This window comes from Scophthalmus maximus, chromosome 7 (genome assembly GCF_022379125.1).
Source record: "Scophthalmus maximus strain ysfricsl-2021 chromosome 7, ASM2237912v1, whole genome shotgun sequence".
Taxonomy (NCBI): domain Eukaryota; kingdom Metazoa; phylum Chordata; class Actinopteri; order Pleuronectiformes; family Scophthalmidae; genus Scophthalmus; species Scophthalmus maximus.
Genome location: NC_061521.1, coordinates 25,030,700 through 25,054,000, shown reverse-complemented (window position 1 = coordinate 25,054,000; position 23,301 = coordinate 25,030,700). Strand labels below are relative to the sequence as shown.

Below are 23,301 nucleotides of genomic sequence, written 5' to 3'. Positions count from 1 at the left end.
TTCCCAGCTCGGGATAAATTAAGTATCTATCTTCTCGTAATATTACGACTTCATTTTTGAAGTCTCACATTTATTTGTTTTTTCATCAAAGTGGCAATGAAATTAGAGATTAGAAGACTTTTTAATTTTTTATTTTGCCGTTTCCATCAACTTTTTCTCATGCAATACTTTAAACTGCGCAATAGTCCGATGATGTCACGACAAACGTCACCAGACAAAGTCACCGGAGACGTTTGTAGAAACTACAAGTGCCAGTAAACGGATTGTTAGTCGTAAAACAAGTTTCAGTATTTGAAAGGAGATTGAATTCCCCTCTGTGTTTCTGTGTCGGTGTCAATATCAATATAAACCTCATCTCTCTCGGACTTAAATTCTCTGAATTTCATAAGAAAAACCTTGTTCTTTTTCCTGCATCGCCTCACGCTGCACCTGTTCCGTCGTCTCTCTTTCCCCCCAGGTGACGGTTCCGTACGTGGGCGGTCGGTCGCGCTCGTCGCCGCGTATTTGTTTTGCTTGTTTATCCGTATTAGCGAGCTTGTCACGTCCATTACCGCCGTCACGTCACGCTCCCGTCAGATGCCCCTGAACCCACCCGACGTCGGGTTAGCGAGACTTTGAACGTCCCCGTTGTCTTTGTTTCCTTAGACCAGGAATACCACAGGCTGAAGGTGGGGATGGAGTCTCTGTTGGCGTCTAATGACGAAAAGGTCAATTAAATCCTCACTACTTCTATAATTGATAATCAAAGGCTGGTAATTCATGGAGGTTTGAATATTTGCGTCTCTCTGATTGGACAGGATCGTCGTATCGAGGAGCTGACCGCTCTGATCGGCCAGTACAGGAAGATGCGCGAGGTCATGGCGCTCACACAAGGTTCGTCTCCTGCATGCGTCGGAAGATATTTAGAGTTTCCTCCTCTGCTCCCTGTTTATTCTAATATTATTGTGTTGTTGTTGTTGTTGTTGTCGCTGATTACCAACCAGGGAGCAGTGAAGAGGAGCTGAGCGGCAGTTTGAAGCTGCGAGCGATCACACGCAGAGCTCACTCCGACACTCTGCGTTCAGAGGTGAGATCACGTCGCGCTAATCGTCTCCGCAAACGTTTCCCGTCATACAAACGCGGATATTTGGCCGATTGCGAACACTGACATGAAAAGAAAAGGAAAATGGTGTTTTGTCTCTGCGCAGATTTCATCCAGAGGATCGTCTCCGCTGATGTTGTCTTCATCCATTTACCACAGAGAGTTGGACTTAAGGTATTAACACACACACACACACACACACACATCATAACTCACCATCAATCTCTTTACTGTACCTTTGTCGTGTTATTTCCTTGTAGCCTCCAGAACTCCCTGGACACATCGCTGGTGTCCACCGGAGACACGAGCTTCTTCAACGGATCGTGGTGAGTTTGTGTTCGCGACGTCGGCGAGATTTTTCTTATTCTCATGAGGTAGATTCATAACATCAACATTTGACCTGAGATCAGAAGCTCTGATCATCACAGACATGACTGACTTGAAAATATTACAAATACAAATTGTAGCGTGGCTGAAATATGAAAGTACGCAGCATTATGAATGAATCATAAAAGCTCCACCTTGAACAGAGGATTTTTCCAGATGTGTACAGTAGCTACATCGTGCTGATAACAGCCGACTACCTGAAGTGCAAAGAAACACAACAACAAATCAAAAAAAACAACGGCAAATTAAAAGACACAAGGGAAAATTATAAAACAAAACAACAGACAATCAAAAAAAAATTGCGAAATGCATCATTGATGTATGTCCTGATCTGAAATTGACTTGTTGACATAAAAGGTTCAAGATGGTATGTAACAATAATAAAGAGGGAAAGTATTTTCTACCGTCCCCGATCTGGCGGCCCACGTCTCCTACGCTTCGGGCCACGACTCCTGTTGCACGTTGACGTTCCGACTCGTCCAAAGATGAAACGTCTCTTTCGCTCACACGAGGAGACGGAAGTGGATCAGACAGGAGCGATGTGACGACATGCGATGTGACCGCTTCCTTTTGTCTCTCGTTTCCAGGCATCAGGGCCGGTTGTTGTCGAGCAGCCTTGAAGAGTTGCAGAGCGGATCGTTACAAAAGGTTTGTTCGTGTGTTTTGTTCTGTCGTCTTCGGTTCTAATCTGATCTAATATTATAAAACATAATATCAATGAATTATCTTCTTTAACCTGCTGATTAAAAATAACACTAACTCCATTTCTTCTAAATAACCATTAACTGCTAAGCTGCTAACTCTGACCGTGTGTGTGTGTGTGTGTGTGTGTGTGTGTGTGTGTGTGTGTGTGTTCCCTCTCTCTCTGTCTGTGTCTTTGGCTGTAGGCTGTCCAACCTGCTGAAAGTGAATCAGATGTAGGGGCAGAGGTACTGACCTGCTGCATGACCTCACACAACATAACCTCCACCTAACCTTCACGTAACCTCCATCTAACCTCCATCTAACCTCCATCTAACCTTCACGTAACCTCCATCTAACCTCCATCTAACCTTCATCCAACCTCCATCTAACCTTCATCCAACCTCCATCTAACCTTCATCTAACCTTCACGTAACCTCCATCTAACCTTCACCTTACTTTTCTTATAATTATTCTGAGGTACACTATGAGATGATTCACCTGATATCATTTTGTTGCATTGCATTCTGGGCCACCAGGCTACAAACCCCAAGCTGAATGAATCTGAAATGAACCCACAGACGGGAAATACAATAACTAGTATTGGTCATCAGTTGCTATGGGACACTATGCATTTGATTTACAGGAAACAAGAGTTTTAATAAAATACCTGCAGAATATAATAGTGAATTAATAAATGATGATCTAATCTTGGTTATGCTCAATATGTGCGACATTTAAAAAACACTTCTGGGATGTTTGTGATGCTCCCGGTGAACTTTGACCTCTTGTTCCCAACTTCCCTGCTGAGGTTTTGTTTTATTTATCTCCTGCTGCATGTGACCACTGCACTTTACTGCACAGTCACGACACAACATGATCACGCCAACGTTCATATATATCATATATACACGCGGACACAAAGGGCCAGCGCCGACCTGAAGAGGCTGTCAGGAGCGCTCGGCGTCACGGCGTGGTCGTGCCTCGCGGCCGCTCCTCTCTGTGGCCTTTCTCCTGCTCAGATACCAGGCGTCGCCCGGCATCTCGTCACCCTGCGACGGGAACAAAGGAGCAAAGCGCACGCGACCCCCCTTCGACGGTTCTCTTACCAAACATATTGTGATATAACATGAAATATGTTTTTCATCAGAAGCAGAATTCAAAGCTTGAATCATTTACAATAATCCAGACGACGTCCAAACATGACGGCAGTTTATGTCAGATGTGATGCTCAACTAGCGCCCCAAAGAATTACATTTATTAATTTGTCATATTGTTCTTCTTCTTCTGCAGACTCCGCACCTGGAGCTGAGCGGGTACCAGACTCTGCCGGGGAAGCGGAGTAAGAAGAGCGAGCCGAGGGCGGCGCTGAACGGAGACGCCGAGTACTCGTCTCCGGCGCGCGAGCACGAGCAGGACTACAGACTGAGTGAGTGTCCGCATCCAACATCGTCGCTTTCATATTCATAACCTGATGGCGTTCATTTGTAGAAGCTAAAGCTGCTTTCAGACATGAAGTCCGGGAAAGTGTCCGAAAATTGGGCCCTGGACATTTCTTTCCGGATATTTTCCACTGTCTGGAAGCAGCTTCATTTTGTTTTTGTTTTTTATTTTACTTTTGATTTTAAATACTTTCTAATGCAAGAGATACTATTGGGATCAGACATAAGAAGGAAACAAAATCAGAGGAGGAAGATTTTTTTTTTTTTTATTAATTTTTGCTTGTTGGGAATAGTTGAAATTGAAAGATGAAAACTTTTGGGGAAATATATGTTTTTTTTGCTGACTGTTAGATGAGAATATCAACATCACTCTCCAGCCGTCATGAGAAATGTACAGCTGCAGGCAGCAGCTGTTAGCACTTAGCTTAGCATAAAGATTGGAAACAGCTTTTCACTGATTATTAATTCTCCTCTCTCATACGTGTGACAGAAAAACAAGTGGTGTCTTTCACCACTGGTTCTGTGTCGAGACGTAACAGGCCAATGTTCTTCACACGGAGCCAGGCTAGCTGTTTCCCTCTGATTCCAGTCTTTGTGCTAAGCTAACAGGCTGTCGGCCTCCTCATCTAGAGTCACTTTGAATGGGAAACTGGTTTTGTGTCTCTTGAATAACTCTCTTGTCAACTAACTTTGCTCCAACTGCTTCCTTCCCTGTTCCCCGTCTCCTCTTCCTCCTCCTCTTCCTCTTCCTCCTCCTCCTCCTCCTCCTCCTCTTCCTCTTCCTCCTCCTCCTTGTCCTCCTCCTCTTCCTCTTCCTCCTCCTCTTCCTCTTCCTCTTCCTCCTCTTCCTCCTCCTCCTCCTCCTCCTCTTCCTCTTCCTCCTCTTCCTCCTCCTCCTCCTCCTCTTCTTCCTCCTCCTCCTCTTCTTCCTCCTCCTCCTCCTCTTCCTCCTCCTCCTCCTCTTCCTCCTCCTCCTCCTCTTCCTCTTCCTCCTCTTCTTCCTCCTCCTCCTCCTCTTCCTCCTCCTCCTCCTCTTCCCCCTCCTCCTCCTCTTCCTCCTCCTCTTCCTCCTCCTCCTCCTCTTCCTCTTCCTCTTCCTCCTCCTCCTTGTCCTCTTCCTCCTCCTCCTCCTCTTCCTCTTCCTCTTCCTCCTCCTTGTCCTCCTCCTCTTCCTCTTCCTCCTCTTCCTCCTCCTCTTCCTCTTCCTCTTCCTCCTCCTCTTCCTCCTCCTCCTCCTCTTCCTTTTCCTCTTCCTCTTCCTCTTCCTCCTCCTCTTCCTCCTCCTCCTCCTCTTCCTCTTCCTCTTCCTCTTCCTCCTCCTCTGATTGGCTGTCGGTGCTGCTCTGTCCTCTTGTTTGTGCTCTGGCGGCAGTTCGCTGCAGGAGTGCCAGTGCTCCGGCTCTAGGTACTGTATGCTCTCATGGAAATCCAAATGTCAACTCATACAAACTCATCCCAAACAATGAAACTCATATCGGTTACGGAGCTCGACCCACAGGGAGACTCGAGGGCCGACGCCCAAACCGATTTTAGGGATAACGAAGTATCAACCAATTTATAAAAGTTTCTTTTTTTAAATTAGCAATGATTCCTAAGACGTTGTTATCAAACCCTTATGACAAAGTTAAACTATAGAATTCATTGTAGCTAAGCATAATTCCAAAAGAAAACACAAATACAACCGAATATGTTGAACTGAGACATGAATGCACATCTTGTTTTATTGTGTAAAATGTAAGTTTTTGCTCCGACAGCTATCAGCAAACATGAATGACGATAACCGATGTGTCTGTGAAAGGCTCATCTTTTGATTTTAGCCAAGTTTTTTGGGGGGGGCTAACTAATAAATCAGTGGAGCTTCGTCCTGAACGGAAAAAAAGATTGTCTCTCCATCACGCTCAAACATCCGAGGTGAGCGACCGTTTTCACGGAAGGGAATTCTACAGCCGGGATTATTAGTACTCATGACTCAGAGAGGAGCTGCTGAAGATAACGCTCGGCTCCTCTCACATCAGCCTTCACTGAAACACACACTCTCACACACACACACACACACACATCCGCCAACGCAGACCCGGAGCTTAAAGCAGGAGTGTAATCGCAGAGCTGTGAGAGGGCAGAGGAACGCCGGCTTAAGGATGCGCACAGTTCAACTATGGCTTAGACATTCCAAGTAAACAAACGTGGATGCAACCTGACGTCCCCCCGTCCCCCCACCGCCTCCCCCAGCTCGCTCTCCCCGACAGTCTGAGGCAGGACGTGGCAGCGAGGGAGCGAGTCGGGGCGGACGGGGGGAAACAAAACTTCATGTCATGAACAAAAATGAAAACTTCCACTGTTGAGTCTTGTCCATCTTGTCTACACGCATGTAGATCTGCATGTTGCCGTCTTGTTTGTTTGTTCTTCCACACTTGACATGTATATACAACACAGATTAAGACTAAAGGTTGTGACTAACGCTGACTCCTGATTTCTGTCCACTCGCTTCTCTCTCGCTTCACTAACCACCTCCGCCTCAGGATCTCCTGGGAAACACGAGCTCTATGATGTCGGTGGGTATTGACTCTCGGCCCCAGTGTGTCGTTTCTGTGTCCGGCCTGTTGAGACAGACTGATCCACGGTGTCTTTGTGTTTAGTTCCAAACAGGCCACTTGCTCCTCTAATTCAATCTGTTCTACGTCAATCTTTTTTGAGGAAGAACGAATCAGACCTTGGGAGATTCCCAAAACGTCCCATCAAGTGGTCATACACTGTAAAGACAATACATGCTAGTAATCTGTGATATACTTAGTGCATACAGTAACTCCATATGGTTTGAGTACTGTTCACAACTTTGTTGTCATGTTGTTGTTGTTGTCGTCAAGACTGCAAAGCTTGCATAGTAAATACTGTAATATTTCCCCATATAAAATATAGTGTCTAAATGAGGCCTAATCATCTGGATCGCCCCCTGGTGGCTGGCTTTAATATAGCTCCTAAACCCCGCCCCCTCCATCTTAGCAGATGAGACCATGTCAAATAGTTTCTGTCATTTGAGCTAGTTCTCATCACACTGATGTATGTTCAGGTGTTCGTATCTCTTATCCGTTTGGTTTTAATTAGTTATTTGATGCTATAAAAAAAACAGTCTTACGCGTCATGATTGACAGCTGAGGCTGACTCACGCCGATACCGATGAAGTTCCGTAGCTACCCGTAGTCACAGCTCTGTCATTAGCCAGGAAGGGATTTTTAAACATGAAGCAGTGAGTTTTAATGGTACAGTACAAGTACAGTATTAATGTGACTGGATAAAAATCTATTATATTCAATGGGAATGTGTAGTGACTGGTCTGGTGTCGTCTAAGCATCAATAAAAGATGTAGTGTTGGGAAGCTGTATATTATTAAGTCATAACTTAACAACCGGGACAATCTCCCAAAAGGATGCGTGGACTTTGAGGAGGAGAGGTTCATTTTTTTTGGGACTGTACCCTTTCTTCTGGCTTCATCACCCTCCCTGCTGTGATTTGTTTTCCGTCAGGACGTCCAGAGAAGCCGGAGGAGAGTCTCCTCTCGGACCAGTCGCCTCTGTCCTCCGGAGTGGACTCTGGACAACAGTCGCCCGTCTCCCCGGAGAACAGGAAGAGTCACAGAGGCATCAAGAAACTCTGGGGGAAGTACGTGCTGAACATGTACTGCACACACGCACACTTCCTGTATGGTACTTCTCGCAGTCCCGGTCATTAGCATTCGTGTTGTCGTCCCCTCAGGATCCGTCGCAGCCAGTCAGGTAGTCCCGTTCAGCTTCACGACCCCGAGCTGGGCGAGTTCAAGAGGGGGGGCTTCCGAGCCACGGCTGGACCACGACTGGCCCGTTCGGGGAACGCACGGTACACGTGCACTCCAACACGCCAACGTGTATTACTATCCTACACGTACACGCGTGTAACGTTTTTGTTCTCCTCCTTCTCGTCGTCGGTGTCAGGGATCCCAAGGCGCCTTTTTCCAAGTGGAGCACGGAGCAGGTGTGCGACTGGCTGGAGGACATCGGGCTCGGTCAGTACGCCGTCTTTGCTCGCCACTGGGTCACCGACGGGCAGACTCTGCTGGCGGCCTCCGTGCAAGACCTGGAGAAGGTACACACACACACACACACACACACACGTGCGGAAGCATCTGGAACATCTGTCTGGCTCATTTGGCGAATCTGACGACATAATCTTCCGTGCGGCCTGACGCCGGCCCGTCAGTTCTGCCTGTCAGATCAGCGTTGTCGTGCGTCCGTCTGTTTGGCCCTTTAGTTACGCCCATCTCCGCTTTTCAACCTGCTCTTTAGTTTCGCCGTCAACACCTTGTCACCTTGTCCGTCCGACCTGCAGTTCTGTGTCCCTCTAGTTTCATCTTTCAGGTAAATCAACGATGCTATGGGCTGCATGGTGGCACAGTGGTTAGCACCTCACAGCAAGAAGGTTCTGGGTTCGAGTCCCGGTTCGAACCAACCAGGGCCTTTCTGTGTGGAGTTTGCATGTTCTCCCCGTGTGTGCGTGGGTTCTCTCCGGGTTCTCCAGCTTCCACCCACAGTCCAGAGACATCAGAATGGGGTCAGGTTCATTGGAGACTCTAGATTGACCGTAGGTGTGAATGTGAGAGTGAATGGTTGTTTGTCTCTGTATGTGGCCCTGTGATAGGCTGGCGACCTGTCCAGGGTGAACCCCGCCTCTCGCCCAACGTCAGCTGGGATTGGCTCCAGCCCCCCCGCGACCCTTAAGTGGATAAAGCGGTAGACGATGGATGGATCAATGATGCTGTCGCGTTCACACCACACGTGAAGCGAATTTTCGCGTCGCTACTCGCGCGAGTCCCAGAGTTTGGTCGCTGGAAACGTTTGTGTTCATTCACGAATATTTGCCGGTTCGTTCCTCCACATCTCCCACAAACCCTCCTCTGACACGTAAACTTGAACTGTTGAATGAAAGAAAGTCAGACCGGAGTGCCGACGGGGAAAGCTAAACAGACTGGGTGTGTATTTTGAAGTTCGCGTCAGTTGCTTGAGTTTAAATATTTGAACTCGAGCAACTAGCGCGTATTTCACGTCGTCACCTGATTAAATTTGCGTGTAGTCGCATCTTTGCATTGACTTTGTGTGTAATCCACTCGCACGAATAGACCATTAAGGTTTATTGAGCGCTGTGGGTGAAATCAGTCATGTCCCTGCGTCTCTCCGTAGGAGATGGCCGTGAAGAATCCGCTCCACAGGAAGAAGCTCCAGTTGGCCGTCAAGGCGTTCGGCAGCAAGCAGCCCGAGAAGTCGGCAGAGCTCGATTACGTCTGGGTCACTCGTGAGCACGCAACTCAAAAAATCTAATAAATAAAAGCACATTTTATCAGCCTGAACTTTTCGTCCTCGTGAAATCTAAGGTATATATTTATATTAATGTTCCAGGTTGGCTCGACGACATCGGCCTCCCTCAGTACAAAGACCAGTTCAACGACGGAAGGGTGGATGGACAGATGCTGCAGTATCTCACCGTGGTGAGTCTGACCATGTGAAGGTTTCAACAGAGTTTGGTAGATTTCATAGGGAAATACATGAAATACAAGAATCTAACGTTCAAAAAACTTGTATGTAGTGATTTGCTCCCGCTTTTCTGTCCCTTGTTGTGTTTTAGGCTCATCTCTCTCTTTGTCTTCCCTCCAATTCAGAATGACCTGTTGTTCCTGAAGGTGACGAGTCAGCTCCACCACCTCAGCATCAAGTGTGCGATTCACGTTCTCCACGTCAACAAGTTTAACGCCAACTGCCTGAAACGCAGGCCCGGCAACGAGGTGTGTGTGTGTGTGTGTGTGTGTGTGTGTCTGTGTGTGTGTGTCTGTGTGTTTGTGTGTTTGTGTGTGTGTCCGTGTGTGTGTGTGTCCGTGTGTGTGTGTGTGTGTGTGTATTTATTTTTATCGAACCTTGTGTCGTCTCCTTTTCTCTGGTTAACGTGTGTAAATTCCTCCGTGTGCGTACATTCATCCACGTGTGTTCGTGTGCTTGTTTCAGAACCAGTTCTCTCCCGGCGAAGTCATCCAGTGGTCCAACCACCGAGTCATGGAGTGGCTGAGATCGGTGGACCTGGCCGAGTACGCACCGAACCTGCGGGGCAGCGGCGTGCACGGGGGCCTGATAGTGAGTCCGCGTGCCAACACTGACAAGTCAAAAGAGCGGACGGGCTCAAAAAGAAAAGCGAATCCTAAACTCCTGCCTCCTCTCGTAGATGCTGGAGCCTCGCTTCGGCTGGGACACGCTGGCCATGCTGCTGAACATCCCGCCGCAGAAGTCGCTGCTGAGGCGCCACCTCAGCACCAACTTCAACGGTCTGGTGGGAGCGCAGGCGCGGCGCGAGAAGCGCGAGTACACGGAGGCGCCGGGCTACACGCCGCTCAGCATCACGGCCAAGGTCAAGGTAAGGGCGAGGACGAACACGGGCCTCGTCACACCGGGAGGAGACTCTGAGGTGACACGCGGAGCGAAACGCACACAAGCACTCCGTCCTCTCTCCTCCTGCATGTGTGAGAGAAGGCGCCTTAATCCGCCGCGAGACCTCGGTGTGTCAGCTCGGATTAAGCTGCGAGCCCCTCCGGTGGGTTTTAAGCCGGCGAGCGCAGACTCCTCCCCTCCGCTCTAAGACGCTCGGCTCTCGGCTGAAGACAAACTGAAAAAAAAATCATCCACAGTACGAAAACTCGGTCCACGCCCGCCGTTGACCCGTTAACGACCTATGGAGGCTCACAGATCAAATATGCCGAGGTGCTCCATGAATATTAATGAGGACAGATATAACCTGGTTTGCAAAATAGAGCGTGGGACTGAAAACACAAAAAGAGATTTGCAGTGTGTGTGTGTGTGTGTGTGTGTGTTTCCTCCCCGAGGGCTTCAGTCAAAGAGCTTAGAGAAAACACTTCTGTGTGCTGCTGCCTGATGATGTCACTTGTTACTCACCCGCACTAAAGATATTGAACATGATTTGTTTGTCTGAGCTTGGTTTTGATTTTCTCGGTAACATGATTAAATGTTGGTACCCTGAGATACTACGTGTCCAGATGTTACAACCGCGTCAAACTAGTTTCCCTTCGGCGACAGTAGCCGGATGGAAAAGGTGGATGGAAAAGGCTTAAAAGGTTTTTTTGGTTTGTAATTAGTGTTTTTTTTAGTGATTAGTGTCATAAAATGAATTAAAAATGGACTCAATACGTTGGTTCCCTCAAGAAAGTAAAGTCCTTGCTGTCACAGTGCAAACCTTTTGTCCGTCTCTTTATTCCTCTGCAGCCAAAGAAGTTGGGCTTCTCCAACCTGACCCACCTCAGGAGAAGACGCTCCGACGAGTCCACGGATTACGTGTGTCCCATCGAGGCGTCCCCATCCCCCGGGTCGGGGCAGCCGGCGGTGAACGGGGCGCAGGTGCGTCCCTACGCCGGCTTCCGAGGCCTGAGCCCCATCCTGGACAGAGAGACCGACCCGTCCAGGGACCAGGTGGGCCCCGACGACGCGGCGGCGTCTCCGTGACGACCGGCCCCCCGGGGACAACGACATGACGCCATGGACATGTTGCTATGTTGTCACGCTACCGGCTTCTGCTCCTGCTTCCTTTGCTTGCGGCCCCATAATTACCTCAGCACCATCCGCTCCCTTTACCCCCGCACTCATCAGCCCGAACCCCTGTGCCTTACTCCCCAAAGAGATTCAGAGACGCTTGGCTGCTCGTCGCGATGATGAATCTAGCACAACAAAAGTATTTTGACAGCTTCCTCTCCGGTCAGATGCCTAACTAACCCGACCTCAGCCTCAAACCTGTGCCATGATCTAACCCGTCAGGAGAGACCACCCCCCCTCCCTCCCTCCCTCTCTCTCTGGACTCTTCCTGTGACATCACTTCCTGTAATCCACACAGTGTATTCATATATATATATATATATATAAGAACAACTCTTTCTGTACAGTATTAAGCCGTTGTTCTTACACGTGTGTGCACCAGATGATTTTTTATATTAGAGTGTTCCAAAACTTTGGTCTTTTTGCAGTTTGAATACAGGTCCGTCACGTGGTCCAAATGAACCTCGTGCAATATTTGCACAATCTTATCATGGAGGGATTTTTATTTAATATTTATGTCGTTGCAGATGTAATTCTGAAATAGCATGTTTTTGGGGGTTTGAAAAAACTGAGGTGGTGATTTTGTACTGTTATTTTCATATTTGACTGTAATAGTATTTTTATAGGAAAGAAATTCCTGCTCTGCTCGAGGAAGCTCACATGTGGTCATGTACATGTAAAAAAACCGTACACAACGCAAAAAATATATAACAAATCATTTAATAAACTAAATTATACGTGTGCAAAGTTGATTCCTCCTTTTTCGAGAAGAAGCAGACGATCTTTGTGTCTTTAAGTGACGAGGATGGGAAGAAACGCACGCCTAACAGCATGTGACCTGCACCCACCATTAACCACTGCTTTCATCATCATCATCACCATCACCATCATCATCACCCGAGCCAACATGGCTGCTGCCCACCATCGCCGCGGTAACCCTGTTGAAGCCGACATGAGAGGCGCATGTCGGAGCACGGCCCGGCATGCAGCTGCAGGTACACGCCTCGCGCCTTCGAGTCGCCGCCATACGTGACCGCAGATCATACTAACATGAATGTGGAGTTTTGATTTAATGCCGAGAACTGAAGCTGAGGAAACTCAGCATTGTGTCACTGTAAGTGTGTGTCTACAATCGTGACGGGGTTCATCAGACGCCGTGCATGTCGTGTGTGTGTGTGTGTGTGTGTGTGTGTGTGTGTTGCAGATGGTGATCACAGAGGGCACCGTGTTGCAAATAGAAGCTCTGTCTGAGAGCATCAACAACCTCACAGTAAGCACCAACACACACACACACACACACACACACACTTACGACTCCCGCAGCCGGTGAGTTAAACGCTTCCTCGCCGGCTGCAACAGGAGTTTAAGTCACTCGGATGTAAAGACTCCGGCGTGTGATGTGAGAGAGGAGGAGTAGTTCCATGACTACCAGTGTGAAACCTGCTTCCTGGCACGTTACACTGCTGTTGTCAGGCCGATGAGCTGCTGTTGTCTTTTCACGTGTAAAACCGCCTCTCGATAAGAACAAATGTCACTTAAGTACATTATCCTTATTTTACTATTATTTGAACAGCATTTTAACCTTTTAATATTCAATATAAGAATCTGTTAAGAGTAAATAATTTCAATTTGTATGCTTCACATTGAACTAATGAAACCACTAGCCTGTATTAATCAAATATAAACGAATATCGCAGGTGTCGTTGATAATATTGGTAATATTTGCCACTCCCATGGTGCTTTGCTTCCAGTACCTGCTCAGCCGGGAGGAGCTGCAGAAGGAGCTGAGACGGGCCCAGACGGCGCTCGTCTGAAGGACAATGACCCGGCGCCGTTGGCTCTGGAAGGCTGTCGGCCGACCAGCGAGACACCCGCAGCTGCAGCCAGTCTCGCTCCTGTACTGCACCTCAAGCCCCGGCCTAGCACCGCTGGTTACACTGATACCTCCTGTAACACCTACAGAACATTGTGCAGTCGCACTGTAGATACAACGGACCTGGTAACACCAGTGGAATGAACACAGATCCCTGACACAACAGTCACATTGAATTTTATTATTAACTACAGCGATAATGACGTGTAGCATTTCTTAGAGCTTTCTTCTTGTTTCCCTATGCAAAGTACCGTCTAATGCTCATATTGACCACCGTGTACATATACCGTGTGTACTGTTCTAGTATTACTGTTCAGGGTCAGATGGCTCATTCCTTGTTACACGGCAAACATGTGCAACGTGTCATTCCTTCTGTCTGGAGTCTCCGATGCACAGCTGAAGAAGAGGCAGATGGAAAAGTTAACTGAGTCGGTGAAATAACAAGTGTATTCGTGTTTTCGAAATTGGAAACTTGATGTTAAAGGAGTGAATGGGACAAAAACTTCATCAAAACCCTTTTACTTTGTTGTAATTACATTGTTATTTTAGGGAGGATGAGCGGTGGAAATGAATTATATTTTTTTATAATGAATTGATTTTGGTATAGAGAAAAGTTTTTGCCCATTATACCCATTATATACATTATACGCAAGACATTGGTGTATCATAGTGACAGTTGGTTGCCCCACCTGCGCATATAAACATTTCAATTATTCTATTCTATTCTATTTTATTGTACCAAAGAAGAAGAAATGATGGAGCTGCTGACATTTTAGTTGATATTCATATTTTGTAGTTTCAGTACAAATGATGGTTCCTCGATCCTGCTCTCCTCTGTATGCCCCTGGCACAGCACTGGTTCAGGTTTTAATTACTGTAACTGACTCTGTCCACTTTGGCCAGAGCAGGTAACCATCAACCAAAATGTCTGTTCGACTGCACGAATGGCGACCGACTGGTACAGTTGTACCATGAAAAAATTAATAAAAGCACTTTGACAGAATTTGTCCTCCCGAGTTGCAGATCAGGTCATTTTCAGGAATTGGGAAAGTATCCTCGCGCTGGCACAAACAGTTCAAGTGCTATGTCTGCATTGACAGAAGAAGACTGACAGAAGATCCTACCGCCAACCAACCAAGTAAAAGAAGAATTCCTATTGGTTAAACTGGAATTTTGACATGAACAACAAATGTCAGATGAGACCCACCCTACCAACCAGCCAGCCACTCCCCAACCCCATTCATTTAAAGTGAAACTACCTTACCATCCTCTAGTCAGACATTCCCAAAAAGAGCCACAGTAAAAACTTGACCTGACTCAACCTACATTTCCTCATTTGTGTTTCTTTCTGACATGAGGGACAAGCAGGAGTAAAGCTTTCTGTTTACCCACCAAACCCTTCAGGCCTTCAAGCTGCTGCTGCTGCTGACAGTGAACTGGTAAGATGAGTCTTTTGTTGACTTACCTTAAAAATTTGACAAGTTACAAACACCACACCTGCGCTCACACCGCCCCCCCCCCCCCCCCCCCCCCCCTTGAGACCCGGGACAGAAATTCCACTTCATTCTGCTGAAAGTTCTGTACACGTCAGGACACTGGAGACGGAGCTTCACACACTGTGTGTCTCGGCAGGGCAGGGGACCGGAGCGGTGGGCAGGTAGTGGACTTGGAACTGCAGACCCTTCCAGAGCCGTCCTGGTGAGTGTCTGTGTTGATTTGTAAAGCTTTTTGTAGGTATTACAAATCATAATATTTATTCACTGTTAAATGAAAGAAACAATGGAACCATATGGCAGGAGAAATCAGAAATAGTTGATCTTTAGTTTTTCTTTACAACTATCCAAATACTAGTTCTACCAAACATATGGTCATTTATGAAAACCATCCATAGTCTTCTAAATGTTCAAATTCCTTTTCTAGTGCATCAGGAAACCACCCTCTGATCTCCCGGTCATCATCATCAGTCCACCATGGGCCAGTCCATAAGCAAACCCACTAGCCATTTCCAGAGCTCCAAATTCTTCCCCACTTTGAAGAACACCACTTACAGCCAGGCACCCGTGGAGGAGAACGCACCCCCTCGACCAAGTATCTTCGCCACCCTGAGGAAGCCCCCCATCGCCAAGCCCAATGATTTCATACCTCTATTCAATGACTGCATCTCTGCCGCCTCGTCCAGAACCCAGGAGTACCTCCTCTTCAAGGACCCGGAGGACAAGTTCCGTCCAACCCCTGAGGCGCTCACTCAGGTAGGTGCCTTGATCAATCGTGTACTTGACTTGGGCGTACCAAACTGTTTCTTAGATGTGTGTTGGCTTCCCACAGGTCTTCCTGATGACCTACATAACCCAAAGTGTGTGCCTCAACATGACGGACACCTTCAACTGCACAGCCATGACACCGGCGCAGCGCATCCTCCTTGGGGCTGACTGGGTGTGGGCCTTGCTGGAGAAACCCTCCAAGAACCCTCGGGTCCAGATTGCCGTGCAGGTCCTAAACCTGCCGCAGAGAGAGGATGCTGAGGAGAACTGCGACCCAAGAGAGGCCTTCACTGAGTCCCTCCAGATGGCCCAGAAGGAGTCCAGCAACAAGAATATGTACGAAAGGTTAGTGGACTTCTGCACCTCAATCGGCAAGGACTGCTACGCCCTCTTCCTGTTCTTCGGGAGGAAAAACGACAAGGGGAACATCTACGGTGTCCTCAGCAACAACTTTGAGGCAGCCATCGGGAAGTGTAACAGGATTGACAGACCATTCATTGAGAACTTCTTCAAAGGTTCAAGGTATCTCCATACACCTTCTGGAATGATGCAGGCTATTGTCACCAAGAAAGAGGGGGATCTTCTCACTCTCATGATTAAATTTAGCTGAATCAAATGACAAATAAAATGATACAAGACCACAGTAATGTGTAATGTGATATAAGTATGGAGGCTATTGATGCATCTCTTGATAAATACGACCCTGTCTTACTAAAATGTGGAATTTCATATCGTAAGACAACTCGTTAATGGTGCATCTTCCAAGTGTGTCAGTTCACTTCGTCAGTTTTCTGCTATTTACTTAGTAATATTTTCTAAAGCTTGATCCAAGAACTTGTTTAAACACAATTCATTCAATTACATTTCAACATTAACATACTTCAATTACAACTTCGGAGAGATTTACATTTTCACTTACAGCATAACATGTTTCTCCAAGTTTTACTTGGTAAATGGAAATCTCAAAAGTGTGTGGATGTGTTACAGAAAGATTAGGTTTTAAATCAGTTCTTTTATTTTTTTTACAGTGTGTATTCTGCAGTGTGAATACTATAGTACAAATGGCAAAAAATAAGGAAAAGTTATACCAACAGTTGAAAATAATTGGAATCATCCTTTCAGTACAAACCCTCATTGGGTCAATTTTCTAAAATCATTTTGGCAGGGTCCAGTACCGGGTCCCTGACTCTGATACTGCTAAATGCAATCCAGCGTCCATTAATTTTATCATTCTAATATTTACTTTTCAAATGTGCCAAAATGGCTATCTTCCATTTCCAAATTCCTGTATTTCAAGGTCCTTGCATTTCATTGTAAAATACATATTTTAATATATACAGTAAATTTACCTTTTTAGAACGTGAATTCACTATGAACTTTTCTCAACTGTTACATTATGACTCTTATATTTCTGCCCTAATGTTATGTGATATTTAAACTGATTTGAACCATTTCCTATTGTCCGCCTTCAATGCTTCATTTTTATCTTGTAAAACACTAAACTGTTTTGAAAGGTGCCATATAAATAAAGTTATATATATTATTATTATAAATTGAACAGAGCTGTCATTTATATTGTTGGTTACACCAGAGTGTTTCCTGCTATAAGAGACTCTGAAGCAGAATTTTGTTTTATGAGTGTAGTCTATCCAACCAATTTATATCCGCCAATCATTCCTATCCAATAATGTATGAACCTGCCTAAATGTCTGGGGACGTTTCAATAAACATTAGGGAACTACAACTCTTGGCACGCGAGCTAGCTTCCCGGCTCCGTCCATAGCATTTTCAGATTCACGATATTGATGTGATAGCTTGAAGTAAAAGGTTTTACAGGAACTGTCTTATGGAGGACCGTGGGGGACGCGGAATGTGAAATACAGCATTTTGAAATCCATCTTGCTGTTTGGACGAGGGATTGATTCGTTTTTATCAGTTTTTTTTAAAGATTGTCTTGTGTTTCTAACATTTCCATCACAATGTGCAGAGGATTAAAATGAAGTCTTGAGTTAACTGGTTCTGTAAATGTGACAATGTGTTTAGTGTTATGTACGTTAGCTATGACACATGTTGGGACTGACGTGTCATTTTATCCATACAATGGCATGGAAATTCTAAAATATAGATATTAATAACATGGTTGATTATAAAAAACGTACTTTGTCTTTTTAATGTTTGTTGTCTATAACAATTGTCTCAATGTTTTTACCATGAAAATAAATACAAATATTTGGTTCAACAAACCATTGCATTAACAACAATAACAATACACTTTATTTATTTATGTATTTTTAAGACCGTCAAGGACACTTCATAAATCCAATAAGACATTCAATGCATATAACCAGAAAAAAATACTAGTAGCAACTATATCTATATATATAAAAATTATTAATAATTCGTAGTTTACACTTCATGATGAACCAGGTAAGGCAAATCGGAACAGGTGAGTTTGTCAAAATACAAATTCTGTTGAAACCATAGAAATTATGCCACGATTTAGGCTATGCAGCCTAATTACTGATTTTTTTTAAAACTATGATTAAACTATTTTTTTGTTGGGACACTAAGTAAGAAAAAATAAATTCACTTCCATCAAAACTAATATTGCAGCGTGATGTACTGTTCTGTACAAGATTTATTTAAAGACATTCATTTTAGAGTAATACTGTATACAAATATCCAATGCAAAGGCACATTTACAAAACAGTAAGTATATACTCACTTTAATAACCAAAGCTTTACAAAAAGGTACAAAACACTATAACTCACATTATTAAAAAGAGGGCACCGTCATTTTTTCATCTTATCTTGAAATGGCTGAGGACCAGGTTTTTTATTGTAAATCTGCCCAACAACTTCCTTTATTCTCCAATATAAAAACAACAAAATGTTTTCATTGTAAACTGTAAAATTCACATTTTTCCTCTTTATTTGTCAGGAATGATTCTGAGGAGAACATTTTTCAAAAATGTTCCAAAGACAGACGCCATCATAGTTCATCTTTGTTGCTGGTTTCTTCTTTGGGGCCTTTACGCTCACATGTGCAGGCAGCAGTCTGGTCGTCAGGCTGCGGCACCAGCTCCATGTCTGGGTGTCGTGTTGGTCCACCGATCTGTCTCTCCGAGTACATGTGCAGCACTCTGTAGTAGTAACAGTACAGTCTGCTGGGCTGCAGCAGCTCTCTGGCCGCCGCCTGACCCGCCCTGGCGATCTCCCGAGCTTCGGCGTCGTTCTCTTTGGCCCATTTGATTTTCTCCAAAAGGTCCGACAGGTTTCTCTTGACGGGGACGTAGTGAGCGCCCGCCTTCAAAGAGCTGTAGAAGTACTCGTAGTACTGCGAATCCTGCTTCAGCACCAGACTGTTCCCGAGCATCAGGTAGGGAAAGCGATACGCTGCCACCGTTCCATCCACGTTCACCTGGTACTTGTACTAAAGGGAAGAGGTGAGGCCAGTCGTGACCATAGAGAAGAAATCAGCAAAAATTCAATGACGTAAAATGAAATGAATGAATGAGAAAGTTGCAGATTTAAGAGTTTATGGGTCCGTCCCATTTCCCATCCCTTGGCCCTACCCCTCCATTGAGGACGAGTCCACGTAGGGTAAGGTGTCCAATTTCTTTTGAAGATCCAGGGTTAGGGTTTATCTAACAATTCAAACAGTCCTTCAAACGTAGGGTGGTCAGATGCTGACTTCAGGTGGAGTGGAAGATTCAGGTGTAGGGCCGAGGGGTACGGACAAGTGGGGGGAAATGGGACGGACCCTAAGAATACAAAATGAATTTGTTCATACCTTAAAGAAGTCAAAGAATCCGACGAGCGGAGCTTTGCCGATGTGTTTCTCCCGGTCTCTGAAGAAGAACCATCCCGTGATGCCTGCGTCCAGCAGCTCGGGGTTCTTCTTGGACACGGAGACGAGCTGGAGGCGTTCCTCTCGACTGTCCCGGCCGCGGAAAAACGCCCGCTCTGTTTTGTTAGCCCACGGAGGTCCTGGAAGAATATTTATCCCGACATTACCAGAAAAATGTGAGGGGACCAAAAAAACCTCTATGGAATGTAGATTTAACAAGGAAACGTGAAAGTGTCTGAAAGAAAAGAAACGTATTTTCACTCTAGATCGATATTAAACAACTTGTATATGCTATTAAAAGGAATGTTCACATCTCCATGCAGCCTGGGGTGAGGGCGGCTACATATCAAGTCTTGTTAGTTAATTTAAATTTATCAACTGCCATTTTTATTTGCTCTCACACTAATCTGATTACAAAGGCAAAACAACTCGGAAGTGATGACTGCAGATGAAGGCGTGGGAAGAAGTGTCTATGTATTACGAAGAATATCTAAGAATTTTATTAACATATATAAAGACTTTTCATTTATTTGAATCATTTTCTTACGATTAAAATTGTGGGAATCCTGGTGAAATTATAATAAATCCATAAAAAGGCAACAAAACACATTAAAACACAATATCTCAACTACCACTAAAGGAATTTCAATATATTTACACGTGAGATGAAGAATAAAAAATATTCCGTTTCAGGGATAGAACATGTCAGTCACAGCGATTTAAAGAGGAATTCTAACTCCCCTGTTTTTCAGGTAGCACAGGAACAAATGCATGAACTTAGTCTACGTGAAGTGTGCGTGAGATACCTGTGTGTCCCTGCACAGACAGCAGGTCGTTGGTGACGCCCCTCATGGCCTCCATGGTGGAGTGTGTGACCTCGTACGTGGGCAGCACAATGTCCCGGGTGTCCGTGGAGCCGCACCACGACAACACGGGAACGGCGTCCGTCCTCCTCGTCTCCAGTGGCCAGTCGCCGACATTGACGAAGAACTCCACGTCAGGCACCGTCACCTTCGACGGGAAGTTAGACATAATTCTGAATGTCAGCAGTGATATCGAGATCCCACATGCACACACACACAAACACACGACCTTTACCTTCCTTGTCAGCGACAGCAACATTTCGTCGGAGAACATCTTGAAGTCCGTGTACTTCCCCAGAGTGCGGCGGTACAGCCGGTTGTCGATGATGGCGTAGTGGATGAGGCCGCCTCTGTTGGAGAACCTGAGAGGCACTTCCTGTCTCAGGTACTGCAGGTCGACGGCGGGGAAGGCCTTGAAGTCGGCCAGAATCTGAGGCTCTTCGGCGGGACACCGCGAGGCCCGCTGCCAGGCGGAGGCGTCCCATTCGGGACAGTCACAGTACTCGTGATAGACGGGACCTGAGCAGAGAGAACAACACTCAGGGTCAGATGAAGGAGCTTCGCTGAACATGGCGACACTATGTTCCATCAGTTCTACCTCACAAGCATTTTACAGGTGACTACAGCTGCTTTCAGACGTGCACTGAAGTCCTGACATTGGTTTTTTTCCCTGACCAAGAATCGAACCCCTCCTCCTCTGAAATTGAATCAGTGGTGTAACCCACTGAGATAAATAAACTCTGCTATCCACAGCAGAATCGTCATCATCATCCTGTTCATTATCAAATTCCTGCTGCGCTCGTCATATGTGACCAACCATCTCCTGAAAACATCCCGACCCAAATTGCCTTTTTAACTCTTGTTATGTACTAAGAAACATGTTGATGACCACAAAATGATATGTGGTTGTATATGAAACAGAAGTGAAGTCTGACATTTGAAGGGAGCCGGTGAAGGGTCACGGACCTTGCATGACGTAGGGCGACCTGGCGACGGCATCGTCCCCGTGGAAGACCTCGACCTTCAGACCCCGCTGCGCCGAGCCGTAGAGCCGGTACCGGACCAGGAAGGAGCCGTCGCCTCTGTCCAGGGGCGGCGGCACGTGGATGCGGACGTGCTCCGTCTTGTCCAGGGAGTTGATCTTCACCTTGAACGTGTCTGTACCTGAACAGCACAACGAAGAAGCACGCCAGTGATGATCCATCATTAAATTGCAAACACGTCCATCCATCCATCGTCTACCGCTTTATCCCTTTAAGGGTCGCGGGGGGCTGGAGCCAATCCCAGCTGACATTGGGCGAGAGGCGGGGCCACATACAGAGACACACAACCAATCACACCTATGGTCAAGTTAGAGTCTCCAATTAACCTCACTCCAATCTGCATGTCTTCGGACTGTGGGAGGAACCCGGAGAACCCGGAGAGAACCCACGCAGTCACGGGGAGAACATGCAAACTCCACACATTAAAGCTTATGATATGATGATTTGATTGTAGCCCTGATATTGTTGTTGGCTGAACAAACACAGCAACAGACTGTTGTTCATGAAGAGTTAAAGTGTCACCGAGGAAGATTCATTGAGCACAGAAAATGTTTTCAAGGCTAAATGAAACACTGGTTATACATATTGTGTAATTTTTTTTGTTAATATTTTTTACATGAAAAGCTCAATGATTAATCGAGGAAACAATCGACAGATGAATCGATAACGAAGATGATCGACAGTTAGCTGCAGATTAGCAACATTCATGTTGCTAATCAGCTGTTAGCTCGGTGACGCTTCGTTAGCTGTTAGCTCTGCTAGCATCGCTGCTACCCACCGGGAGATGAAGTCAGGTTGTGACCGGCGGAGCTCGCCGCCTGGATGAAGAAGTAGCGGACCGGCAGTGGCGCCGCGTCGGGCTCCAGCCCCGGACCCCAGACGAGGCACCTCTCCGGGGCGACTCCTTCGCGGTCACACGCCGCCAAGTTTACGCCGACGATAAAACAACAAGCCGCTAAAACGACCGACGTGCGCCGCGAGGCGCCGGGACGAGGCGCGACGGAGTCCGGGCTCCTCTCGCGCAACATGTCCCCTCCAGGGCGCGAAGTGCGTTTCGCACCGCAAAAACTTTTAACTAAGAAACTGAGAGGAAAAGTTTTCATAGAAACTCCTGCGCCGCCATGTTGGATGGGGAGAGACACGCCCATTGTTCGATGTGGCGCGTTCACGGGACGTGGGACTTATTGGTGGCGGGTATGGAACGCATCACCATACAGAAAAAATCCCTGACATAATACTACTTATATATCCACTAATATAAATACAGTTTCTCTTTGGTGTTATCGGCCTAAATACAATGCAGCAAGGAAAACAACAATATTCACTCCATGTATTATTATTTTATAGTATAAATAACATATGTTAAAGGGATAGTTCAGTGATTTTGAAGTGGGGTTGTATGAGTTACTTATGCATAGTTAATGTTTCCTTATGGAGATGGTGATCAGAGATGTCATTTAATGGAGTTTGGAGGAGAAGTGGAAGTAGTGTAAATCTCAGTGCACTGTAGCAGAGGGGACCACCCAAAAACATATTTTTCGCCACATTTTTAAATGCTAACTTTAAAGAAAAAAAATATCTGTTCAATTGCGAGTTGGTGAAGTAATACATGGCCAAAGTACGCTTGAAAAAAAAGTGCAAACTTAAACATCTGTCTGGCGGAAAACTGAACAGTGTAAAAATACATCCTCCAGCCTACAATTGAACAGATTTTTTTTTTGGTAAGCATTTAAAAAAGTGAGGAACTCTCCCTCTTAATGTTTTAAATCTTGGGCAAATATCATCAGTGTATTGCTGTTGTTTGTTTGGAGCTGAGGGTGATTTTATCTTACTAAATAAAATATCATAACTTTTGAAAAGGACAAATGGGCGACAAATTGAAGTTGAGAAAAAAACCTGGAGAAAAATTCAGAGAGAAAATAAAATTATGTGAATCATTTCTATTAACAATTTTTTTACATTCACCAGATCTCAACCTACTGTATTAGATTTTTAGATATACGCCATCATTGAAACATCAAATCCCAGAGACTTGGAGAATGAAAGCCTCTGGCGGCTACGCTGCGGCCTCATCTCCGTCCTCAGACACTTCCTGTTGGGTTTTCCTTCTTTTGTCTGAGTAGTATCAGGTTTCATTTCAGACGTCAGGTGCCGTTTTTTCTTCCTGAGTGACCAGCGCTTTATAGAATAATCACAGAAAAACAGAA

The 23,301-nt window shown here is 45.8% G+C and overlaps 3 protein-coding genes across 16 annotated transcripts in view; 2 read left to right on the top strand and 1 right to left on the bottom strand.

Moving 5' to 3' along the window:
- ppfibp2b (PPFIA binding protein 2b) overlaps positions 1-14,080 on the top strand; it is a 66,247-nt gene extending 52,167 nt beyond the window's left edge. For 9 of the 13 annotated variants that reach the window (XM_035641804.2, XM_035641815.2, XM_035641808.2 and 6 more), the window contains 20 exons: positions 646-707; positions 798-873; positions 984-1,066; positions 1,188-1,255; positions 1,342-1,407; positions 2,056-2,116; positions 2,356-2,397; positions 3,443-3,578; positions 6,111-6,143; positions 7,113-7,248; positions 7,342-7,461; positions 7,557-7,707; positions 8,799-8,910; positions 9,015-9,103; positions 9,275-9,397; positions 9,615-9,740; positions 9,829-10,017; positions 10,881-11,084; positions 12,409-12,474; positions 12,956-14,080. In XM_035641804.2, coding sequence (XP_035497697.2) covers positions 646-707; positions 798-873; positions 984-1,066; positions 1,188-1,255; positions 1,342-1,407; positions 2,056-2,116; positions 2,356-2,397; positions 3,443-3,578; positions 6,111-6,143; positions 7,113-7,248; positions 7,342-7,461; positions 7,557-7,707; positions 8,799-8,910; positions 9,015-9,103; positions 9,275-9,397; positions 9,615-9,740; positions 9,829-10,017; positions 10,881-11,084; positions 12,409-12,474; positions 12,956-13,018 — 2,006 coding nt within the window. In that variant the 3' untranslated portion in view covers positions 13,019-14,080. Of the gene's footprint in view, positions 1-645; positions 708-797; positions 874-983; positions 1,067-1,187; positions 1,256-1,341; positions 1,408-2,055; positions 2,117-2,355; positions 2,398-3,442; positions 3,579-6,110; positions 6,144-7,112; positions 7,249-7,341; positions 7,462-7,556; positions 7,708-8,798; positions 8,911-9,014; positions 9,104-9,274; positions 9,398-9,614; positions 9,741-9,828; positions 10,018-10,880; positions 11,085-12,001; positions 12,379-12,408; positions 12,475-12,955 lie in introns of those variants that run through there. The other 4 variants (XR_004794777.2, XM_035641809.2, XM_035641806.2 and 1 more) reach the window with 4 other exon arrangements.
- A 151-nt stretch (positions 14,081-14,231) lies between these two features.
- rep15 (RAB15 effector protein) lies at positions 14,232-16,896 on the top strand. Of its 2 annotated transcripts, none has more exons than XM_035641820.2 (4): positions 14,232-14,516; positions 14,710-14,775; positions 14,998-15,326; positions 15,403-16,896. In XM_035641820.2, exons 3-4 carry the CDS (start codon positions 15,048-15,050, stop codon positions 15,946-15,948), a joined length of 825 nt encoding a protein of 274 aa, XP_035497713.2. In that variant the 5' UTR covers positions 14,232-14,516; positions 14,710-14,775; positions 14,998-15,047; the 3' UTR covers positions 15,949-16,896. The 2 variants fall into 2 exon arrangements, with proteins under 2 accessions (XP_035497713.2, XP_035497712.2); XM_035641819.2 differs by having other exon boundaries at positions 14,618-14,775.
- Positions 16,897-17,584: 688 nt separating this feature from the next.
- poglut3 (protein O-glucosyltransferase 3) lies at positions 17,585-22,248 on the bottom strand. Its single transcript, XM_035641818.2, has 6 exons — positions 21,873-22,248; positions 21,018-21,215; positions 20,287-20,570; positions 19,995-20,199; positions 19,132-19,328; positions 17,585-18,771 (listed from the first exon to the last, which is right to left on the bottom strand). Exons 1-6 carry the CDS (start codon positions 22,240-22,242, stop codon positions 18,331-18,333), a joined length of 1,695 nt encoding a protein of 564 aa, XP_035497711.1. The 5' UTR covers positions 22,243-22,248; the 3' UTR covers positions 17,585-18,330.
- Positions 22,249-23,301: the final 1,053 nt, after the last annotated feature.

What these genes read in the sequence shown, in the direction of transcription:
- rep15 (XM_035641820.2), top strand. Translation starts at nt 15,048, where the DNA reads ATGGGCCAGTCCATAAGCAAACCCACTAGCCATTTCCAGAGCTCCAAA. An exon ending in CCCCTGAGGCGCTCACTCAG is followed by an intron (nt 15,327 to 15,402) that starts GTAGGTGCCTTG and finishes GGCTTCCCACAG; the next exon opens with GTCTTCCTGATGACCTACAT.
- poglut3 (XM_035641818.2), bottom strand. Translation starts at nt 22,242, where the DNA reads ATGGGCGTGTCTCTCCCCATCCAACATGGCGGCGCAGGAGTTTCTATG. An exon ending in GTCGCCCTACGTCATGCAAG is followed by an intron (nt 20,571 to 21,017) that starts GTCCGTGACCCT and finishes CTCTCTGCTCAG; the next exon opens with GTCCCGTCTATCACGAGTAC. An exon ending in GTCTGTGCAGGGACACACAG is followed by an intron (nt 19,329 to 19,994) that starts GTATCTCACGCA and finishes ATATTCTTCCAG; the next exon opens with GACCTCCGTGGGCTAACAAA.